General features: G+C 43.4%; 1 protein-coding gene across 2 annotated transcripts in view; it reads left to right on the top strand.

Annotated features, from left to right (window-relative positions):
- LOC138683376 (sorting nexin-2-like) overlaps positions 1-21051 on the top strand; it is a 123673-nt gene that overhangs the window by 50344 nt on the left and 52278 nt on the right. For both annotated transcript variants that reach the window (XM_069775095.1, XM_069775094.1), the window contains exons 3-7: positions 10495-10658; positions 11875-11941; positions 12152-12195; positions 12290-12431; positions 16442-16520. In XM_069775095.1, the coding sequence (XP_069631196.1) occupies positions 10495-10658; positions 11875-11941; positions 12152-12195; positions 12290-12431; positions 16442-16520 (496 nt within the window). The remainder of the gene's footprint in view (positions 1-10494; positions 10659-11874; positions 11942-12151; positions 12196-12289; positions 12432-16441; positions 16521-21051) is intronic.

Raw genomic sequence — 21051 nt, 5'->3', positions numbered from 1 at the left:
TTGTTGAACATCGTCAGTGACCTGCAAAAAATTTAATACATACGTGGCCTTGTTAAGTCGAGCCTCTGGGCCCTCACCCATCATTCCCTCTTTTTGTTTTTGAAGCATATGCTTTAGAGTTCCATGGGCGCACTTTACAATGCCTTGTCCTGTGGGAGAATGAGGGATACCGGTGACATGGGTAATTCCCCAAAGCTGCAAAAAGGTAGTCACCTTGGTAGAAAGATAGGCTGGACCGTTGTCAGTCTTAATCTGCTGAGGTACACCAGCCACAGAAAACGCTCGTTGCCAGTGTCGAATAACATCCCTGGCGGCTTCACCTGTATGAGCGGTGGCAATAACAACAGAAGAAAAAGTATCAATAGACACATGCGCATATTTCAACCGCCCAAACTCAGGAATATGTGTCATGTCAGTCTGCCAGATTTGCAAGGCTCGAAGGCCTCTAGGATTGGTTCCATAATAATGAGGTACATGGTGGCCCTGACAGTCAGGGCACATGGCGACGATGGCACGAGCCTCAGAGTTTGACAATCGAAATTGCCGCTTTAAGGCCCGATGTCCTTGGTGAGAAAAACGATGAGCTTCGATTGCCTGTTGTCTCACATTTGGTACTGGACCTATTGCTACCCCCAATACAAGAGCATCTGCACGAGCATTCCCTTCCACAGTAAAGCCAGGCAAGCTTGTGTGGCTTTTAATATGCATGACATAATATGGGGAGTGGCGTTCCTGAATCTCCATCCATAACAGCTTCAACACCCCAAATAACTTTTCATTTCCCACCTGACCAAGCACAGCCTTATCCAATCTTTGAACCAAACCTGCCACATAAGCTGAATCGGTAACAACATTTACAGGATCTGGAAAATGTTGAAACACCATCACCATTGCTCGAAGTTCTACAACTTGAGGGGAGCCTTCTTGCTGTTCTATCTTCTGTTGCCATTGCCGGCCATCATGCCACACAATGGCTGCTTTTCCTGTTTTTCCTGAACCGTCAGTGAACACCGTGGGACCAATCACTGGCTCTGATTGACTTAGTTGCTTTTGTGCAAAGCGTATTTGACTTCCCATTTTAATTAACGGATGAGAGGGAAGATGATACCCAATTTGCCCAGTATAATTTGCCAAGGCTGCTTGCAATGCGGAGCTATTAGCGAGACGCCATTCAAAATAATCGGTTTTAACAGGCACAGTGATACATTCCAGGTCCCTGGCTATCAATTCCTTACATCGAACTCGGGTCTTCATGATAATTTGGGCTAAAAGCTCCAAAAGACCTGGGGCGGTTTTGTTTGGTCTGAACGGTAAGAAGGCCCATTCTAACACATGCAATGGATCCGGCCAATCAGAATTCCATTGTGCGATCATGGCAAAAGGTACCAATTTGTCTATTAATACAAAAACCTGAATTGAAACTGTCAGATCAATTCTCCACACATGTCTATGCACAATTGCTTGCTCTACTTCTGTAATTACTTGTTTTGCCTCAGGGGTTAATGCCCGTGGTGCAGCAATATCTGTATCACCCTTCAATAAATCCAAAAGTGGCTGTAATTTCGATGATGGCAACCCTAAATAGGGTCGAACCCAATTGATCACTCCGGCCAATTTTTTTACATCGTTTAAAGTTTTTATCTCCAATTGTAACTGAATGGGTTGTGGTGTGACCATCTGATTTAATATTTTCATACCCAAATACAGCCACGGCTGTTGACGCTGTACCTTTTCAGGTGCAATAACTAGGCCTAATCGCTGTAGTGAATCACGTGCTGTGACTTCCATTTCGCTTAACATTCGTTGAGATGGAGCGGCTAACAAAATGTCATCCATATAATGATAACAATAACATGTTGGGAATGCAGCACGAACTGGACTTAAGGCCTTTGCCACAAACCACTGACAAATGGTGGGAGAATTTTTCATTCCCTGAGGCAAAACTTTCCAATGATACCTTTTCTCTGGCTCACTGTTGTTCACTGAAGGTACAGTGAAAGCCAACTTCTCCATATCAGGTGCAGCTAAAGAGATGGTGAAAAAACAATCTTTTAAGTCCATTACAATAATTTCCCATTGCATTGGAATCATAGTTGGAGAAGGTAACCCTGGCTGCAATGCCCCCATGGTTGCTATTACCTCATTAATCTTTCGTAAATCATGCAATAGCCTCCATTTTCCAGATTTCTTTTTGATCACAAACACTGGTGTGTTCCATGAGCTATGAGAGGCCTCAATATGTCCTGCGGCCAATTGTTCTGCAACTACAGATTTCAAGGCGAGGAGTTTTTCTTGACTGAGGGGCCACTGATCCACCCACACTGGTTTATCTGTTAACCAGGTCAGTGCCAGTGTCGGGCGCTCCACACCCTGCAGCACAGTGGCCCCTATGAAAAATCCATGGTAAGATGCACCCCCCATTCATCCAACACATCTCGACCCCATAAATTAAGTGGCAAAGTGGTGACATATGGCCTCACAGTGGCTTTCTGTCCCTCTGGGTTGCTTATTAGCAATGGTTTTGCTGCAATAAAACTCTTTGAAACTCCACCTACACTCAACACTCCTTCCGCATTTACAACCAATGGCCACGAGGAGGGCCAGTTACGCTGCGCTATGATGGTCATATCAGCCCCAGAGTCCAGCAAACCTATCAATTTTATCTGTGATGGGGATGCATTTGCCATAGTGAGGGTACAGGTAATTTCTGGCCTGCTTTCCATAATGCGTTGCGACCAAAATACCTGCAGCTTTCCAGTGGACCCAAAACCTTGAGTACCACGAGTTACCTGTTCTGTCGCAGGCACACAGCTCATAAATGGTACGAGTTGAGCAATTCGTGTGCCTCCTTTTATAGTGACTGGAGGGGTTGCGGTAGATGCCATTGCACATATTTGCCCGTGATAATCAGCATCAATAACTCCCACATGCACCATTAACCCTTGCAAAGTACTACTTGATCGTCCTATTAGTAAGGCACTTAATCCTTTACCAATTGGTCCCCAGGCTTCCAGGGGCACTTTATGCACTCCTTGGGTAGATAAAGTTACTGTGCAGGCAGTGCATACATCCATCCCGTCTGCTCCTTGGGTTTATCCCCGTAACTTGTCACAAAGGCTTGTGGTGTCTGCGCTGGCTGTTGTACCAGAAAGGGGTTGCTGGAGTGGTAGGGCATTTGTGTCTGCACGCGCCCCTTCGCGCTCTTTCTGCAGTTTCCCGACTGGAGGGGTTGACCGTTAGCATGAAATTTAGATTTACATTGCTTTGCGAAGTGTCCCAGCTTTCCGCACTTAAGACATGTAGCTGCTCCCACGGCCACCTGCCCGGCTCCTCCTTTTCTATTTTTAGCGGGACAGTTAGCCTTGACATGTCCAGTCTGCCCGCAGCAGTAACATTTCTGGTTAGACATACGCATTGCAGACATAGTTGTAGCTAATGCAGACATTTTGTGTTCAACAGAGCCCACCTTCCCGCAAGCCGTAATCATAGCTTCTAGGGTTGGATCCCCAGGGAGTGTCTCAATCACCTTTTGACAATCTGCGTTAGCATTGTCACGGACTAACTGTTTTACCAGCATTTCTCGTATATGTGCATCAAATACCTGCCGCTCTATAGCCCCCATCAATTTCTCTACAAATAACAGAAATGGCTCTTTAGCCCCCTGTTTAATCATGGTATATCTTGCCTTAGGCTCCGCCAGCTCCGCCATTCGGAGTAAAGCTTCTACACCAATAGTCTTTACTTGCTCCAATACAAGCGGATGTCATTGAGCCTGATGTTGAGGATTATTAAATTGACCAGCCCCAGTCAGAACATCAGCTCCGTTACCATAACGTGGATCGGTTTGTGAAAGCTGCAAATTGTGTACTGCTTGCACCTCTGCTCTCTGAGTCCAGATACTATGAAAAACAGCGCATTGCACAGGTTGGAAAATAATTTGAGCAATTTGAGCAACATCATAAGGTGTCATTTCTTCCATAGTTAATAGGCGTATTAATTGCATAACTGTGGGGGAGTGTCGTGGTTTCAGCCCAGCCGGTAACAAAGGACCACGCGGCCGCTCACTCCTCCCGCCCCCCTCCGGTGGGATGGGGGGAAGACGGAGGAGAGAAAAAAAAAACAAAACTGGAACCTCAAGGGTTGAGATAAAGGCAGTTTACTGGAACAACACAAAGAAATTGCAACAACAACAACGGTACTAATGAAAAAGTATACAAAAAAGAGTGATGCACAGTGCAACTGCTCACCACCCGGGACCCGACACTCTGCCACTTCCCCCACCGAAGAGAAGAGCACACCCCCCGGCCCGCTCCCCCTTTATATACTGAGCATGATGTCACATGGTATGGAATAGCTCCTTGGCCAGTTCAGGTCAGCTGCCCCGGCTATGCCCCCCACCTCCCAGGTTCCTGTAAAAAAAAATTAACTCTATCCCAGCTGAACCCAGGACAGGGAGTTGGGACCATATTGCGCAGTTGCCTTTTGTAAATCCTGTATAACTTTCCACGAATATGGTCTATGTTCATCCATAATTCCTTGTCCTAGATCACCCCGTACCACGGGGAAAGCCATCGCCCCCGGGGGGTGGCTATTCATCCCTTCTTGATCCTCTGAATCAGGCAGCAAGGAGGGGGGCGGACGGGTTAACCAGCGCCTCTGCCGTTTCAGCGGGGCATACGTCACGATCAGGAAGCAAGTCCTGGGGCCGCTTATACATTCTATCTTTAATAGTCCGAGGATGTCCTGAGGGCTGCTCATCATCAGAGTCATCAACGAAAGGGTTCTTTTGTCGGCCCCGTGGCTTTGGCCACCCTGCGCGCTCACCAGAGGACTGGGCAACAGACCCCACGTCCTCTGTGGGAGAGGACTGTCCTCCCCCCACGATAGGGACGTCTGGCTCCTTCATCCTATCCCTTTGTTCTTTAATGTCTTTGACGGTTTCAAGGAGCAGGTACCACGTCATCAGGAGGCTGGCTGCCTCCTTAGACCCTCGGGACGCACTGTCAAACAGCTCGTCCCCGAGTCCTTGCCACACAGGCACACTAAATGCAGTCACTGTATCTGCTTTATATCCGTGTTGCTTGCCCCATAAGAGCATTTTCCGCAACATCAACTCTTCTACTTTAAGTCCTCTCTTTTGCAATATTACTTTCCACATATTTACAATTCCGGCGTCCTCTTTACTGAGAGTCCCGCCCATGTTCCCGGCAGCTCACCTGTTTATCTCCAGGTGTCAAGTATCGGTCCGGACTAGCAGCTCTTCCCGCCGCTCTCAAGCTATGCCGGGCTCTGTCTTCACTGCTCTCCTCGTAGTCACAAGCATTATTTACAGCATCTCGTCGGGGTCACCAATTGTCGCGGTCGAGACGGACAAACGACACGTACGCATTCTTATAGTACAAGCAAAGAAGGTGGGGTTTTTTATTACTACAAGCCAGCAAATTTATACCCATTATACTTGTTACCTTGTACATATGTCTGTCCCTTATTGGTCAAAAAGTTGTCAGAAGCTGTTTTTCTCACCCCTCATTGGGTGACTTTTTCAGGTTCCTTATCACAACTGCAAATGGTCAACACATTCCTTAAACTTAGTTTCCCAGGCATGCTTCTCATCCTTTCTTATTCTCTCACGGAACACTGTAATCTTGTCAAGGTCAATATCCTCTCCAGGCCCCTCGGTCCAGCCGAGGACCTCCACATCTATGGATCAGTAGCCCTTGTCCTTATGGGGGATTTCAACTTCCCAGACATCAGCTAGGAATGACATACTGCTGTGACAAGGAGGTCTTGAAAATTCTTGAATTTTGTAGGAGATAGCTTCTTGTTATAGGTACTCAGGATGCCAACTAGGAAAGATGCCCTCCTAGACTTGCTGTCTGTGAATAGAGAGGGACTCGTGGGAGATGTGATGGTAGGTGGCTGTCTTGGCCACAGTGATCATTAAATTCTTGAGTTTAAAATTTTCAGTGTAATGAGAGAAAAGGACAGCAGAGTTGCTATCCTGGACTTCAGGAGAGCAAACTTTAAACTATTCAGGGAGCTATTTAGCAGAGTACCCTGGGAATCTGCTTTTGAGGGCTTAGGAGTCCATGAGTGCTGGTCAGTCTTTTAAGAACCACCTTTTAGAAGCACAGGAGCAGGCAATTCCACTGTGTTGTCAGTCAAGCCATCGGGGCAGAAGACCATCTTGGCTGAACAGGGAACTCCTCATGGAAATCAAGAGGAAAAAGAAATGGTAAGATCTTGTCACGACCCCTGCTGGACAGACCAGGGAGGGGTTGTGGTGAGTTCAGAATTCCCTCGGGCTAAATTAAGGTGAAACGATACCAAACGATCAGTTAAACATTTTATTCAAGGCAGAAGCAACCTGAACTTGGGAGGTGTAACAGTAGGTGGCAAGGTTTCTCACAAGAGGAATTGGCATGAAACTACCTCAGTTATCCATGTAACATGTGCTAACCACATATATATCAGTTCAGGGAAGACAATAAGGAGATCCCTCCGGTTGAGTCAGGAGGTTCAGAGTGGACCCCCTTGCTTTCTAGACTCCTTCTCAGTGAAGAGCCTAGGGGCGGCTAGATCCACTCCTAGTCCCAGAATTGGTCAATGGTTTTATATCTAAAGGGATGAGGTGTGGGGGTTATAGAAAAAAGAGAGAGAAAGAGAGAGAGAAAGAAGAAAAGAGAAAGATTTCACCAGCCCTGGGTCTAGCATTGGTCCAGCCCATCTAGAGGTCCAGTTCCGGTGGGCGCACTTTCAGGGCTCCTCGTGTCTGTATCTTTTATAGCCCAGTTCCCGCCTTTTCTCACATCAATCACACCCCTCTTGGTCTTCTACACATCACCCGTAAGGACTTATGTAACTCTCGATCTTGTGCGCAGGCGCCATTGGGGGGTGGTGGTCGTGAAAGGTCCCTTGCACAGCCGTGAGCCCCTTCCTCAAATAAACTTTGTATGACCTCTGGCCATATATGGTGAGCTGCCCTGCTCAGCGTATCAGAACACGGCATTGCGCATCCTCCAGCATGCCCTCCATAACCTGCCCTGTTGGTAACCAGCTTCTCAGGTGCAGTCATTGTCATGCAGGGTTCGTTGTTATGCAGAACTTGCCCCACCACAATGTTTGAGGCATTAACTCTTTCAGTCTCTCACAGATCTCTGCAAGCAAGGTCAGGCTTCGCAGGAAGATTACAGAGCTGTGGCTCATATACGCAGGGAGAAGACACAAAAGGCCAAAGCTCAACTGGAGTTAAACTGGCCAGTGTTGTTTCAGATAACAAGAAGGGGTTTTTTAAAAATACGTTAATAGCAAAAGGGGGTCTAAAGAAAACATCAGACCAATACTTATTGAAGATGGTCACCTGATTAATAGAGTTAAAGAAAAAGCAGAGGCATTCAATGTGGTTTTTGCCTCAGTCTTTAATAATACCGATAGACCTTGGGCTGCCTGGTCCCCTGAGTTGGAGGACTACGAGCATGAGAACAGTGACTTTCCATTTGTGGACACTGAAATTGTAAGGAACCAGTTGTATCAGCTGAATGTTCACAAGTCCATGGGGCCTGATGGGATTCATCCCAGAGTACTGAAGGAGCTAGTGGATGTTACGGCAGGACCCCTCTCAACCATCTGCCAAAGGTCTTGGGAGTCTGGGGAGGTCCCTGCTGACTGGAAGCTAGCCAATGTTATTCCAATTTACAAGAAGGGCATGAAGGAAGACCCAGGGAACTACAGACCTGTTAGTCTAACCTCAATACATGGAAAAATTATGGAGAAGATTATACTGGGTACTACTGAACGGCATTTAAAGGCAAATGCAATCCTTAGGCACAGTCAACATGGGTTCACAAAGGGAAAGTCTTGTTTAACTAATTTTATCTCCTTCTATGATAAGGTCACCTGCCTAGTGGATGAAGGGAAGGCGGTGGATTTTTTTGGATTTTAGTGAAGCTTTTGATAGTGTCCCTCACAGCATCCTTCTGGACAAGTTGTCCAACTTTGGGATGAGTGGGTTCACAGTATGCTGGGTGAAGGACTGGCTGAAGGGCAGGGCTCAAAGTGTTGTAGTGAATGGGGCTACACCTGGCTGGTGACCAGTCACCAGTGGTGTTCCTCAGGGCTCATTTCTAGGGCCAGTTCTGTTCAATATATTTATCAACAATCTGGATGCAGGAGTTGAATGCACCATTTGCAAGTTTGCTGATGATACCAAACTGGGAGGTGCTGTTAACTCTCGAGGGAGGAGAGGCCTTGTAGAGGGATCTCCATAGATTTGAGCATTGGACAGTGATTAATGGAATGAAATTGAACAAGTTGAAATGCTGATTTCTGCACCTAGGATGGAGTAATGCCCAGCACAAGTATAGATTGGGTGAGGAGTGACTGGAGAGCAGCCCTGCAGAAAGGGATCTGGGGGTGCTGGTCGACAGCAGGCTCAATATGAGTCAGCAGTATGCCCTGGCAGCCAAGAGGGCAAACCGCATCCTGGGGTGCATCAAACACAGTATAACCAGCCAGTCAAAAGAGGTGATTATCCTGCTATATTCAGCGTTGGTGCGGCCTCACCTTGAGTGAGGATGTGAAGGATGCTTGAATGCATCCAGAGGAGGGCAACAAAACTGGTGAAAGGGCTGAAAGGCATGTCCTATGAGGAGCAGCTAAGGACTTCAGGTTTGTCTGGTTTGGAGAAAAGGAGGCTGAGGGGCGACCTCATTGCTCTCTACAGCTTCCTGAGGAGGGGAAGTGGAGAGGGAGGTGCTGATCTCTTCTCCCTGGTATCCAGTGATAGGACACGTGGGAATGGTTCAAAGCTGTGTCAGGGGAGGTTTAAACTGGACATTAGGAAGCATTTCTTTACCGAGAGGGTGGTCAAACACTGGAACAGGCTTCCTAGAGAGGTGGTTGATGCCCCAAGCCTGTCAGTGTTTAAGAGGCATTTGGATAATGCCCTTAATAATATGCTTTAACTTGGTCAGCCCTGAAGTGGTCAGGCAGTTGAGCTAGATCATGGTTGTAGGTCCCTTCCAACTGAAATAATCTATTGTAAATATATGGTTTGCTGGTGGTCAAAATCAATTAGTGGAGAAAAGAAAGCATGAAGTGTTTGCAGAGCAGAGTTATGCATCCTCTTTAATATAGATGAACTATCTACAGTCTGAAGACAGTAAAAATAAGTAGTTAGTTTTACTGGTCAGAATGTCTCATCTACTAATATTTGTATTTTATGAGTTGTGGGCTTTTGGTAGGGGGGGTATATATATATAATTTCTCTTGATATGCTCAGTTATCAGCCTATGTGACTTAATCAGTTGTTGTTCAGAGTGCAAAAACTACATTTGGCATAGTGTCCCGTCCCACTCGGTGGGCTCGAGGGAGGTCATCTTTTAGATAGTCCGTTGCCACACACAGGAGTCATGACAATTAGGAGGGACAGGGAAAATTTCAACGCCCCGTTTCGCTCAGCGAATCCCAGGGCAGGAGTCATGACAATGGCTCCTAAATGCTTGAAATATGTTTTATTTAACATTGACTTATAACACAAGTGTGGCTAAATTTGGCGTAGCAGATATTTCAAATAAAAAACTTGACACCTAACAGCCATAGCAAAATATTCCTAACAACAAGGTAGGAGGAAGAGAAGAGATGAGAGAGAGAGAAGAAAGAGAAGAAAAGGAGAGGTAAGTATCACCGCCCTTGGATCCAGTGAGGAAAGGGTCTTGACAGTAACTGTCTGGATTCCTCAGGAGGCAGGCGCAGGCCTGGGGGTTGGTCTTCCCCCCTTTTATACCGCATTGTGGGGTTTTCTCAAAGTTCTTGAGGAGGGAGTTGGGGGGGTCGCTGATGCCCCCTTATCCCATTTAACTTGTTTACACAACTGCTGTGGTAAGGGCCCATGGCAAAACTCCGAACCTGTTACAAAACATCCAAAGCGCAACAGCTAGAAAGCCTCCCAGAAAGACAATTGCCAGAAAGCCTCTTTGAGGCACAACCACTAGAAAGCCTCCCAGAAACAGTTCACTACCCCACCTCCGCAAGGCATATCCTGTTTTGACTGCTTGTGGCTACCTGCTTGGTTGTTTGAGACAAAATGGTTGCCAGTCTCTCACAGTCTCTTGGTCCCTCACACATAGGTGCTGAAAAAGAGTGGTCTGTGGTGGAAAAAATGTCATTAGTTTTCATGATATATCATATAGAAATGAATGAATGATTTAGCAGTTTTGTGACTACTTTAAAAGACTTTACCTGGCAGCATATATAAAAAAAAAATGCATACTTAATTTTACTTTAACCTATTATTCACTAGAAACTCGGATGTCCCCTCTAGTTTTACCGACATATTTAGAGAAATTATCTGAGAGACAAATGGATGTTATTTATAAATGTTCTTATTAAACTTATGTATTATCACTTTTTAATGTGCATGCTTGGTATCTTTTGTGGTGCACATCTATCTCTATCGTACAAAAACTTTTTTGTGAACTCAAAATCTTTATCTAGAAGCCACAGAAGAAGTTTCATTGGACAGTCCAGAGAGGGATCCAGTACTTTCACCAGAACCTACTCCTGCAATCACTCCTGTAACACCTACTACATTAGTAGCTCCCAGAATGGAATCGAAAAGTGTAACAGCCCCTGTGATTTTTGATAGATCCAGAGAAGAGGTACTGAGAAAATTTTTAACATATATTTTGATGACTATGGAAATGTCTTGTTGGGGGCTGTGTGTGTGGTACATGTTTGCTATTTGTTGGTTTTGTTGTGGTTTTTTTTTAATGCAGTTCCTAATTACTCACAGGATCATTCTTCGGTAAAGGGAAGTATGCAAGAGAACAACTATTCTGTTTATTTTGTGTTTAATATGTGTTTGACTCAATATCATGAGTATTCATTGCTTAGGTGATGAGATCTGTAGTGTGAGGAATAACATGCTTCATTCCTACAGGATAGGTATTGTAAAAGTGTGTGAAGGGAGCAAGTGTTGAGCTAGATGGAGGAGAAATGTTGAAGATGTGTATTAATTCATACTAGCATGTTACAGGTTTTAACTCGGATTTCTGAAGCTGTTGTTAATGAGGAAATGGAGGAAGCAGTTGTTAGCATTATTCTGCATACTAACAAACAGCTGAGACTGGTCATAGTTTTACCACTTAATTTGCTATTTACATTTGGCATTCCATTCAAAGTCTGTGCATTGGCAAATACCATTCATTCTAGAATATGCTCCTAGAAAACATCACTGATGAATGAGGTTTGGCAAACAAGACTTGCCTGGGACTCAATGATGGCTGCTTCCCCAGATGCCTTAAGCTGACATTTCATTCTGATTTTGTTCATCTTCAACCTTGGCACACTGTCTGTTCTGCCATGGTGTTTAACTACTTCCGTTTTATCAAACTTATGTATATTGCATGAAAGATTAGGAAATTCTGTGATCACACAGCTCAGGCAAGTATCTGAAAATTCTGTAGTTGTTGCTTTCCCCATCCCCAACTCTTCAACTACAGATACCATTAATAATGAGGAATATATCTGTCTTTTGATTAGAAGCTTATAGAAACATTGTGAGAGCATTTTTGAACCTCTGTGCCTGCTGGAATTGGAGGAGATAAAATGAGCATTTCCCCAAGATAAATGTTTACTAAAACTCTGAGGCCAACAAGTCTGAAGAAGAGGTTGCCACACTAAAAATTTTTTTAGGAAGGCTCACAATTAAAAACCAAGATGTGAAATTATGTTTACTTAAAATTGGATGATGGGTCTAGAAGAGCTTTTTAGTCATTGAGACATACTGACCCTTCCTCTATATCCTTATCTTTGTACCCATACGTAGTATGAATGCACATTAACTTGTTAAATATGGCATACATTTTTTTCTAGATTGAAGAAGAAGCAAATGGAGATTTTCTTGATATAGAAATCAATGTATCAGACCCAGAGAAAGTTGGTAAGTGACTTGAACCTAATAAGTCATATGTTAGGCTGTCTTACCTCTTAGAGATTATTCCGAGATTTTAGCATAATTCCTTATTCAGTTATCTTTTGATGGGTTTTAGTATGTAAATAAAAAGCTATTTAATATGTATTTTGGAAAAAAAATGCGTGTGGAGGGATTAAGGTAACTTGCCTTAGGATAAGTATTTTAATTTTCTTACAGGGGATGGCATGAATGCTTATATGGCATACAGAGTAACAACAAAGGTAACTAGTGCAACATATATTTGCAAATAACTTTATATCACAGCTGAGTAGATGCATCAGTAAGTCATAACTAAAATTACTTTTCTTTTTTTAGACATCCCTTTCCATGTTTAACAAAAATGAATTCTTTGTTAAAAGAAGATTCAGTGATTTCCTTGGCTTGCACAGCAAATTAGCAATGAAGTACATGCATATTGGTTACATTGTGCCTCCTGCTCCAGAAAAAAGTATTGTAGGTAAGTCTACTTTCTGTAAGGTTGAATGTGTGCATGTGATTTCAGTACTATAATATAAATTAAATATTCTAATACCAATTCTGCTTGTAAAATAAATATACATGGAACTTGGTAATATGGTGGGACTTACTGTTATGTAAGCAAGCTCTGGGTGTGACTTAAGGTCCTAGTGTAGAGACTTTCTTTGGCTACAGATAACTTGGGAAAACTCACAGACTCTGTAGGACCTTTCTCCAAAGAGCACAAAGCTCCCGCTTTAAACTTGAACTGCCTACCCTTCAGTGCTTGGGTAGTATTTAGTCACATCTAAAAGTGTATAGTCCACATGCTTATAATTTTGGAAAGAAGAAAAAAAATAGAGCTTTCTAGGCTGATTTAAAATGAGGCATCTTAAAGCGGAGAGCTGGCAAAACAGCTGAAAGCAGATGACGTGCATTTACACTACACACGCGTTTATTTTATTTTACTTTTTAAGTCTGCAGTCTTAATATGAAATGTCCTACTGTCATGGTTTAACCCTGGTAGGCAGCTAAGCACCACACAGCTGCTTGCTTGCTCCCCCTTCCAAGAGAATCGGAAGGGTAAGAGCGAGAAAACTTGTGGGTTGAGATGATAAAGACCATTTAATAAGAAAAAAAAGGAAGGGGGGAAAAAAAACCACAAAAAACAATGCATAAATAAGAACAAAAGCAAGATAAACAAGTGATGCAAAGAAACCAAATTGCTCGCTATCCGCTGACCAATACCCAGCCAGTCCCTGAGCAACAGCAGCCCTGGCAACACACACCCCACCCCTGCTCCAGTTTATTGCTGAGAGTGATGTCATATGGTATGGAATATCCCTTTGGTCAGTTGGGGTCAGCTGTCCTGGCTGTGTCCCTTCCCAGCTTCTTGTGCACTCCCAGCCTACTCACTGGTAGGGCAGTGTGAGAAACAGAGAAGGCCTTGACACTGTGTAAGCACTGCTCAGCAATAAATAAAACATCAGTGTGTTATCAACACTGTTTCCAGAACAAATTCAAAACATAGCACCATATGAGCTGCTATGAAGAAAATTAACTCCATCTCAGCTAGACCCAGTACAATCTCCACCCCTTATTCCATACCGTTTACATCATGCTCAGGTCCCACGCTATCCCATCCCTCATTAACTACCACCACCCTTCCCGTCCTTTGATATATATACAGATATCATTCCCTTAGTCTGTGGGTCATCCCTGTAAAATGTCCATAAAATGCCAATACAAATGTCTGTTGAGTTCATTTACTCCATGACTTTGGAGTCCATCTGTTATGGTGGTCACTCAGGACAAGAGGGATGGTGTGTTGTGTTGGATTGTTGTCTAACAAATCCAGCTCAGGTTGCGTCGCGCTGTACTTGCCTGGTTCCTCATGAGATTCAGTCTTCATTGGTTTGGGTGACTCCTGCTGTAATACCTTTTGCATATGGCAGCCACAGCAGTGGCGACATACAGCAAGCCCACAATGGAGGAATCTTCTGAGAGGCCAGGCAGGGCAGATAGCTATTTAATCTTCCTTGTACTTAAGGCAGCTATACCAAAAGCCTACCTTGAAGTACCCTCTCCTGAGGTAGTTTATGCCAAGGATGCATGTGCCCTCCTGGCCAGTCACAATAGGATGCTTTTGTCACTCATTCCTAGTTAGGCTTACCTTAGCCTCCAACACAGGCAGCTGTTTGGATCCCCCTATCACTCCAGAAATACAGATGGGTTGTGCCCCTTTGTAACCTGATAGCATTAGGGTACACTGTGCACTGGTGTCAACTACAGCCTTATACTCCTTTGGGTCTGCTGTGCCAGGCCATTGAACCCACACAGTCCAGTAAACCCAGTTGTCGCTTTCCCCTGCCTGGCCGGAGGCAGGGCCTATTTATTCCTGGTCAGAGTATTTATTACTTGATTTTTGTAACTGCAAACCAGAAGTCCCTTCATCAGGGTCAGAAGTAAGATCAGCCCTTCTACTCTGCCCAATAGAAACTGGAGCAGTAATTTTCCTGTATGAACGCCTTTTGGCTGTTGTGGGCAAAACAGACTCAACTTGAGCAATTTAACTTAATTTAAAACATTTAATTACTGATTTGGGTATTGGGGGAGGGAAAGACAAACACTTAAGGAAAACACTTTTCCTCCGCCTTTCCCAGGCTCAACTTCAGTCCAGGCACCTCTCGTCCCCCCTTCGTAGTCCCCACTCCCCTTGTTATCAGTGCATCTTACACTCAGTCCCTTCACAGTGAGGCCACAGGTGGTACAGGAGGTTGGGGTCAGGACACAGTGGTTTCTTTTTGCCATTCCTTGTTCCTTACTCTTATCTTCTGCTGCTCTTTCCTTCTACTCATTTCCTCTGCTCCAGCATGGGTTCCTCCACAGGCTGCAGTCCCTTCAGGGGTGTACCTGCTGCAGCGTGGAGTTCCCCCTACTGTTCTGGCCTTGTTTCTTTTTTCCCTCGAACATACTGCTTCTCCTGTCCTGACCACTCATCTTGACAGATGAGGCCCAAGTCATAGCTTGTTTGTGAACATCTGGAGGAGTGGAAGAAGCCCATGGAATATCTCTCTGTTAAAGGACAGGCGATAGTAGTTAATAAGAATGTATAAATCTGTATGTTGGGTATGAAGGTGGTTTAAGTATGTAGTTTCAGTTGTAAGTGTTGGTAAGAAGGGATTTCAGTAATGAGAATTAAATACAATGGTGTGGTTAGAAGATATATGTGTATTAAATTATGTGGGACCTGATCATGACGAAATGGTATGGAATAAGGGGTGGAGATTGTATTGGGTCTGGCTGAGATGGAGTTAATTTGCCCCATAGCAGACCTCGTAGTGCTGTGCTCTTCATTGGTAGCTAGAAAGGTGTTGATAACACACCAGTGTTTTGGCTACCGCTGAGCAGTGCTGGCACAGCATCAAGGCTGTCTCTCCAACACTTCCCACCCCCTCACTGGCAGGCTGGGGCTGGGCAAGATCTTGGGAGGGGACATAGCCAGGACAGCTGACCCAAACTGATGAAACAGATATTCCATACCATATGATGTCAGCTCAGCTATAAAAGCTAAGTAAAGGGAGATGGAAGTGGGGGCATTCGTTATTTACATTTGTCTTCCGGAGCAACCACTATGAGTACTGAAGCCCTGCTTCCCAGGAAGTGGCCAGACATCGCCTGCTGATGGGAAGTAGAGAATAAAATCTTTTTTTTTCCTTTCCTTTCACATGCGACCTTTCAATCCACGAGCCTTTTGTTATATTTTCTCTCCCCTGACCAGTTGAGGAGGGGGAGTGATAGAGCGGCTTTGGTGGGCACCTGGCACCCAGCCAGGGTCAACCCACCACAACCGCCCTTTCTTAAATATGTTTTCATAGATGCACCACAAACTTCTCTGGCTCAGCTTTGGCCTGTGGTGGGTCTATTGTTAAGCTGGCTGGAACCAGCTGTGACCAGCATAGGGTAGTCCCTGACCTCCTCCCACAGAGATCACCCCTGCAGGGCCTGCCCCCCCCAAACCTTGCCATTTATACCCAATCCCTTAATTAAAAAGAAACCCTAAAAACCAAACCCCCCCCCAAAAAACCCCACACACTTATTTTTAGAAATTAGAAAATACTAGAATAAAAATATTAGTTATGAGTATACCAATCAATAGACTTATAAACTAAGATTTAATTTCTTGTTCTGCTTTATTAGAGTAACTGTTTTCTTCTGAACACAAGTGACCAATAAGACTGTGACCTTTATTTAGATTGTCTTCATAAATGCAAATTCAACTAGTTTTTTAATAACTTTAATCACAATAGATGTATTGCAGGAAATTGCATATTTCATAGACGTTTCCCACAAAAGTGTGCAGCATGTGGTGTTTGTGTTCTTTGTATCCTGTGGCACTTTTCATTGTAATTTGGCTTAAACTTAGCTGAGCTTAATCTTCTAATCATATCAGTTACATTAATGATTTCTTTATGATAACGTAAAATCAATATGATGCAATTTTCTTCAAAGGCATGACCAAGGTTAAAGTAGGCAAGGAAGATTCTTCATCTGCTGAATTTGTAGAAAAAAGAAGAGCAGCATTAGAAAGGTAATATATGTATCTAACTAAAACTTGTTTAGTGTCAAAATGAATTTTAATATACTACATTGGCTCTGTAACTGGGATCTAGACCATTTATACTTAGGTGGATTCTGGAGTCTGTATGCAGGTGCCCAATTTTTGTGTAGAGATCGAATAATTCCCATTAATAATAGGAAATGTAGAATTATTCATAGGGAGAATTAGTTACCTCTTTTCAAACAGATCACTTCTGAAAATTGAGGTTGCAGAGATCCAGTAAGCAAAACTTTCCTCATCAGCTTACTTACACATTGTGATTTTAAGGCATTAAATCACTTCAGTGCAACTATTTCATATAAAATTGACTGTTGGGCAGGGGGAAGGATGAAAGAAACCTTTAGTCAGTTGAAACTATAACAGCCTTCTGATGACTTATAATGCATTAGTGTGACTAGCTATATTTTGATGTAAGAGATAGCAGATCTCTGTCACCCAGCACTGGCATACAACTGGTATTGTTCAAATACCTTTGCTATGGAAGGGTGTCACAGGAGAAGAGTCAGAGATCACTCAGACAGATCTAATCTAGTAGTTGGTTTATTGAGATCTAATCAGTAGATTTAGGTATGTAAAATATTTAATAAGTACAGATGGATTGGCCGTCAATACTCTGCTATTTACTACACTTAAAGTTAGTATGGGATACAAAGATCATCGTGTAAGCTTACTATACGTATCTTAAATATTACATGCATGCAAAAAATGTCACTTACCAACACATCGATGCCTGATGTCAGGTAAGGGATCTCTCAGCCTCGAGGGGTAACCTTGAGAGGCATCCCTGCTCAAGGGGAGATCACTGCCATGAAACCAGCTGCTATGGAGGGAGAGCTCAATGGAGCCTGATGGCTGCAGATATTTATAGCGTAAAGTGGTTGGCTTGTAATCAGGTTCTCTGCTATGTTCATGCAGTTTTGGCTGCTTATCAGCCCAGTCTCCAGCCAAACCGTTTTTGTGGGTTTGGTGCTGGGTTCTTGAGGAGATTGAAGTAGACGGACGCCTGTAATCTTGAAAGCAGACGACAGACGACCCTTTATTGCTAAAACACACACATACTTATAGTCACATATTCTGCAAAGTCACTGTCCATGCGCACAAGCATAGAACATGATTGGTTATATGGACACTGTCCACGCGCATAAACATAAGATATAATTGGTTATACTAACTCTGTACATGAGCATAAACGTAGGACATAATTGGTTATACCAACTAAAACATGCAAAACTTGTCTCATTCTAATTGGTCAAGATAAACTGCTGAATTGAGGTTCTTTGTGCCAAGTTCCCTTTATCATGGAATGCACACCTGTGTTCTTCTAATTGGCATCTTTCTTTTTTTGTCTTCTTGTTTATTCTGTTCAAGGCCTTCTAAAAGCGTCTGGAATGCTCTTGTGACCGTTAGCTAAATATGTGTCCACAATTCCCCCTTTTTTGTTTTTTGTCAATTAATACAGCCTTACTTGATCTATCAATTAATTTTTAAACACATTGCAACCTACAAGGCACACAAAATAAAAAAAAAAAACAGCACTACAAGATAAATCAAAACTATTTAAACTAATGATTTAAGAGCAGCTCTGTTTTGTAAGGTTGTGTGTCTAATACTATCTATATCTAACAGTACATCAGATAATACTACACCAATCTGTATTCAGGGACCCCCTATTAAACCTGTGAAAAAAGGATTGCTTGGTGTTACTGTACTGAGGCATAAGCAATCTTGTCCGATCACGTCAGCCAGGGTTATCCAGATGTTTTCTTTGGTTTGCGGCGGTATCCATGACTACGTCCATCCAAGGACTGTGAGGAAGATGGACCATCCGTACATTCTTGTGCCGTCTTGCTTCGCAAACTTAGCCCAGCAATTGGTAGGTGCGAGCTTTACGTGAGCGTCCCCACGGAGGCAACAATGGCCTTATCGTACACCAGCCCAACGCTCTTTGGAAAATCCCGGTATTTATACATTTGCAGAGGAACGGATTTCAGCACACGTGGCCAGCAGGTGCCAAAATCCGCCTCAGTTGCAACATGGGGAGCCTATGACGCATGCGCTCTCTGGCCAGGTGCGCTGCACGAGTCATAGCCATCCTGTCTATTGGTTCATGGGCTTTGTGATGCGGTTGCAATGCACAGAGAATCTTGACCTGTTATGTTAGCCAAGGTGACCTACACTTAGTTTTTGGTTGAGGTGGTATTCATATTGCCGTACCCTCTGGGATGTTCCAGATGATGATGGTCGTACAAATCGAGCGGGAGTCCATTGTGGGCCTGTATCTGTGGAAACACAAGCATAATCTCGCCCCCAGGTTATTAATGGAAATGGACCTTCCCATTACTCTGTTTCTAGATTCTTAACTAAAACCATGACCTTACCCCTAATTTTGGCTTTAGCTAACTTTTCTTGTGGAGAGAGATTCCCTACTCCCCCTTTTTTGTTTTTCCAAAAAATCTTTTAATACTTTATGAGTACGTTCGATTATAGCTTGCCCTGTGGGAGAATGAGGAATGCCGGTAATATGAGTAACTCCCCATTGCTGAAAAAATTCCTGAGTCCGTCGTGCTATAAAACATGGTCCATTATCTGTTTTTATCTGGGCTGGGACACCCATTACTGCAAATGCTTGTCGTAAGTGTGTTTGTAGATGTCGACTTGTTTCGCCCGCAAGTGCTGTGGCCCATACCATCAAGGAATATGTATCACCAAAAACATGAACATAACACAATTTTCCAAAAGCTGGTACATGAGTCACATCAGTCTGCCACAATTGCAAGGATCGCAGACCCCTAGGATTTACAGCGCCATCTCCGTGCCCAGATAATTTCTGGCACTCAGAAAAAACTATGAGCTCCACGTGCCTGCAGAAGTTTACTGGGGGGTGGCCCAGTCCATACAGGATTAGCTAGTAAATCAGCTCGTTTATTCTCTTCTGTGATCCATCCAGGCAAACCGGTGTGACTTCACACATGCATTATATAATAACATTTTGTCCGTTGGTTTAACAGAAAGAGCAACATCTTAAATTTTTCAAACAATGTGATGTTATCAATTTCTTTCAAATAAGCCCGTCTCAAACGTTTTACTACACCTACCACGTATAAAGAATCAGCAATAATATTGACCTCAACATCCTGCCACTTTTTAAATACTTCTATTACAGCTTGAAGTTCCACCACTTGGGGGGAGCCTTCACATGTGACAATGTGATTTTTCCATACCTGACCTTCTTTCCAAACTACTACTGCCTTTCCTGTTTTTCCACTGCCATCCGTAAATACTGTAGGACCATCAGTAGGTAACTCTGCACACAATCCTTTTTCTTCTAGTTGTACATTCTGTAGCAAGGTAAACATTTTGTGTGCAGGAAGATGAATATCTATCTTTCCTTCGAAATCTGCAAAAGCAATTTGTAAAGTTAAGCTATTCTGTAGACACCATTGTAAATATCCTTGAGTCAAAGGAACGACAATCGTGTGTGGTTCTTGTCCACAAATCTCAATAATCCGATGTCTCCCCTTTATAATTAATTCTGAAATCATTTCAATTCGAGAAAATAAGGTTTTTCGGGCCTGGTGAGCTAAAAAGATCCATTCTATTATTAACAAGTCTTTATGACTCCCCTCCCATTGATATATGATCCCGAGGGGTTGTTTTTCTTGGTTTAAAATGCTAAGATTAATGTCAAGATTTTCTTTAATCCTAAAAGCCTGACTCTGGGATATTATATCTGCTATCTGTTGTAATGCTTGTTTACCTTGAGGGGTCAATTGCCAAGGTGCCATTAAGGTAGTGTCGCCTCGTAACATTTCAAATAAAGGGGTCAGAAGCTCATTATCTATTCCCAACAGTGTTCGAACCCAATTGATTGTCCCCAGTAATTTTTGCACATCATTCAATGTTTCAATCTTGTCTGTAATTTCCAGTTTTTATGGAACTATAGTTTTTTCTAAAATCTTCCAGCCTAAATATTTCCATGGTTGCATTTTTTGTACCTTTTCTGGTGCTATTTTTAAACCAAAATTGGACAATTGAGTAGTCAATTCTTTGAGCTTTTTGGATAACTCTCTTTTCCCTGCTATCAAGATATCATCCATATAATGATAAATAATCAACTGAGGAAACTGCTTTCTTACAGGCTCTAATGCCCAGGCCACATACACCTGACACATCATGGGGGAATTGTGCATTCCTTGCGGTAACATGACCCAATGGTATCTCTTATAGGGCTCTGCCTTGTTAATCGATGGTACCGAAAAGGCGAACCGTTCAGCGTCATCTGGGTGCAAGGGAATGGTGAAAAAACAATCCTTTAGATCTATAATTAACAAATCCCATTCTTCTGGAAGCATAACTGGAGACGGCAAACCTGGCTGCAGGGCTCCCATACTGTGCATCACTGCATTCACAGCTCTAAGGTCATGTAACAGTCTCCATTTCCCACTTTTCTTGGGAATGGTAAATATTGGTGTATTCCATGGACTAGTAGAAGGAACAACAT

The sequence above is a fragment of the Haliaeetus albicilla genome, chromosome W, assembly GCF_947461875.1.
Source record: "Haliaeetus albicilla chromosome W, bHalAlb1.1, whole genome shotgun sequence".
Classification (NCBI taxonomy): domain Eukaryota; kingdom Metazoa; phylum Chordata; class Aves; order Accipitriformes; family Accipitridae; genus Haliaeetus; species Haliaeetus albicilla.
The sequence above is the reverse complement of the archived record's forward strand: the minus strand, read 5'-3'. Positions and strand labels throughout refer to the sequence as shown.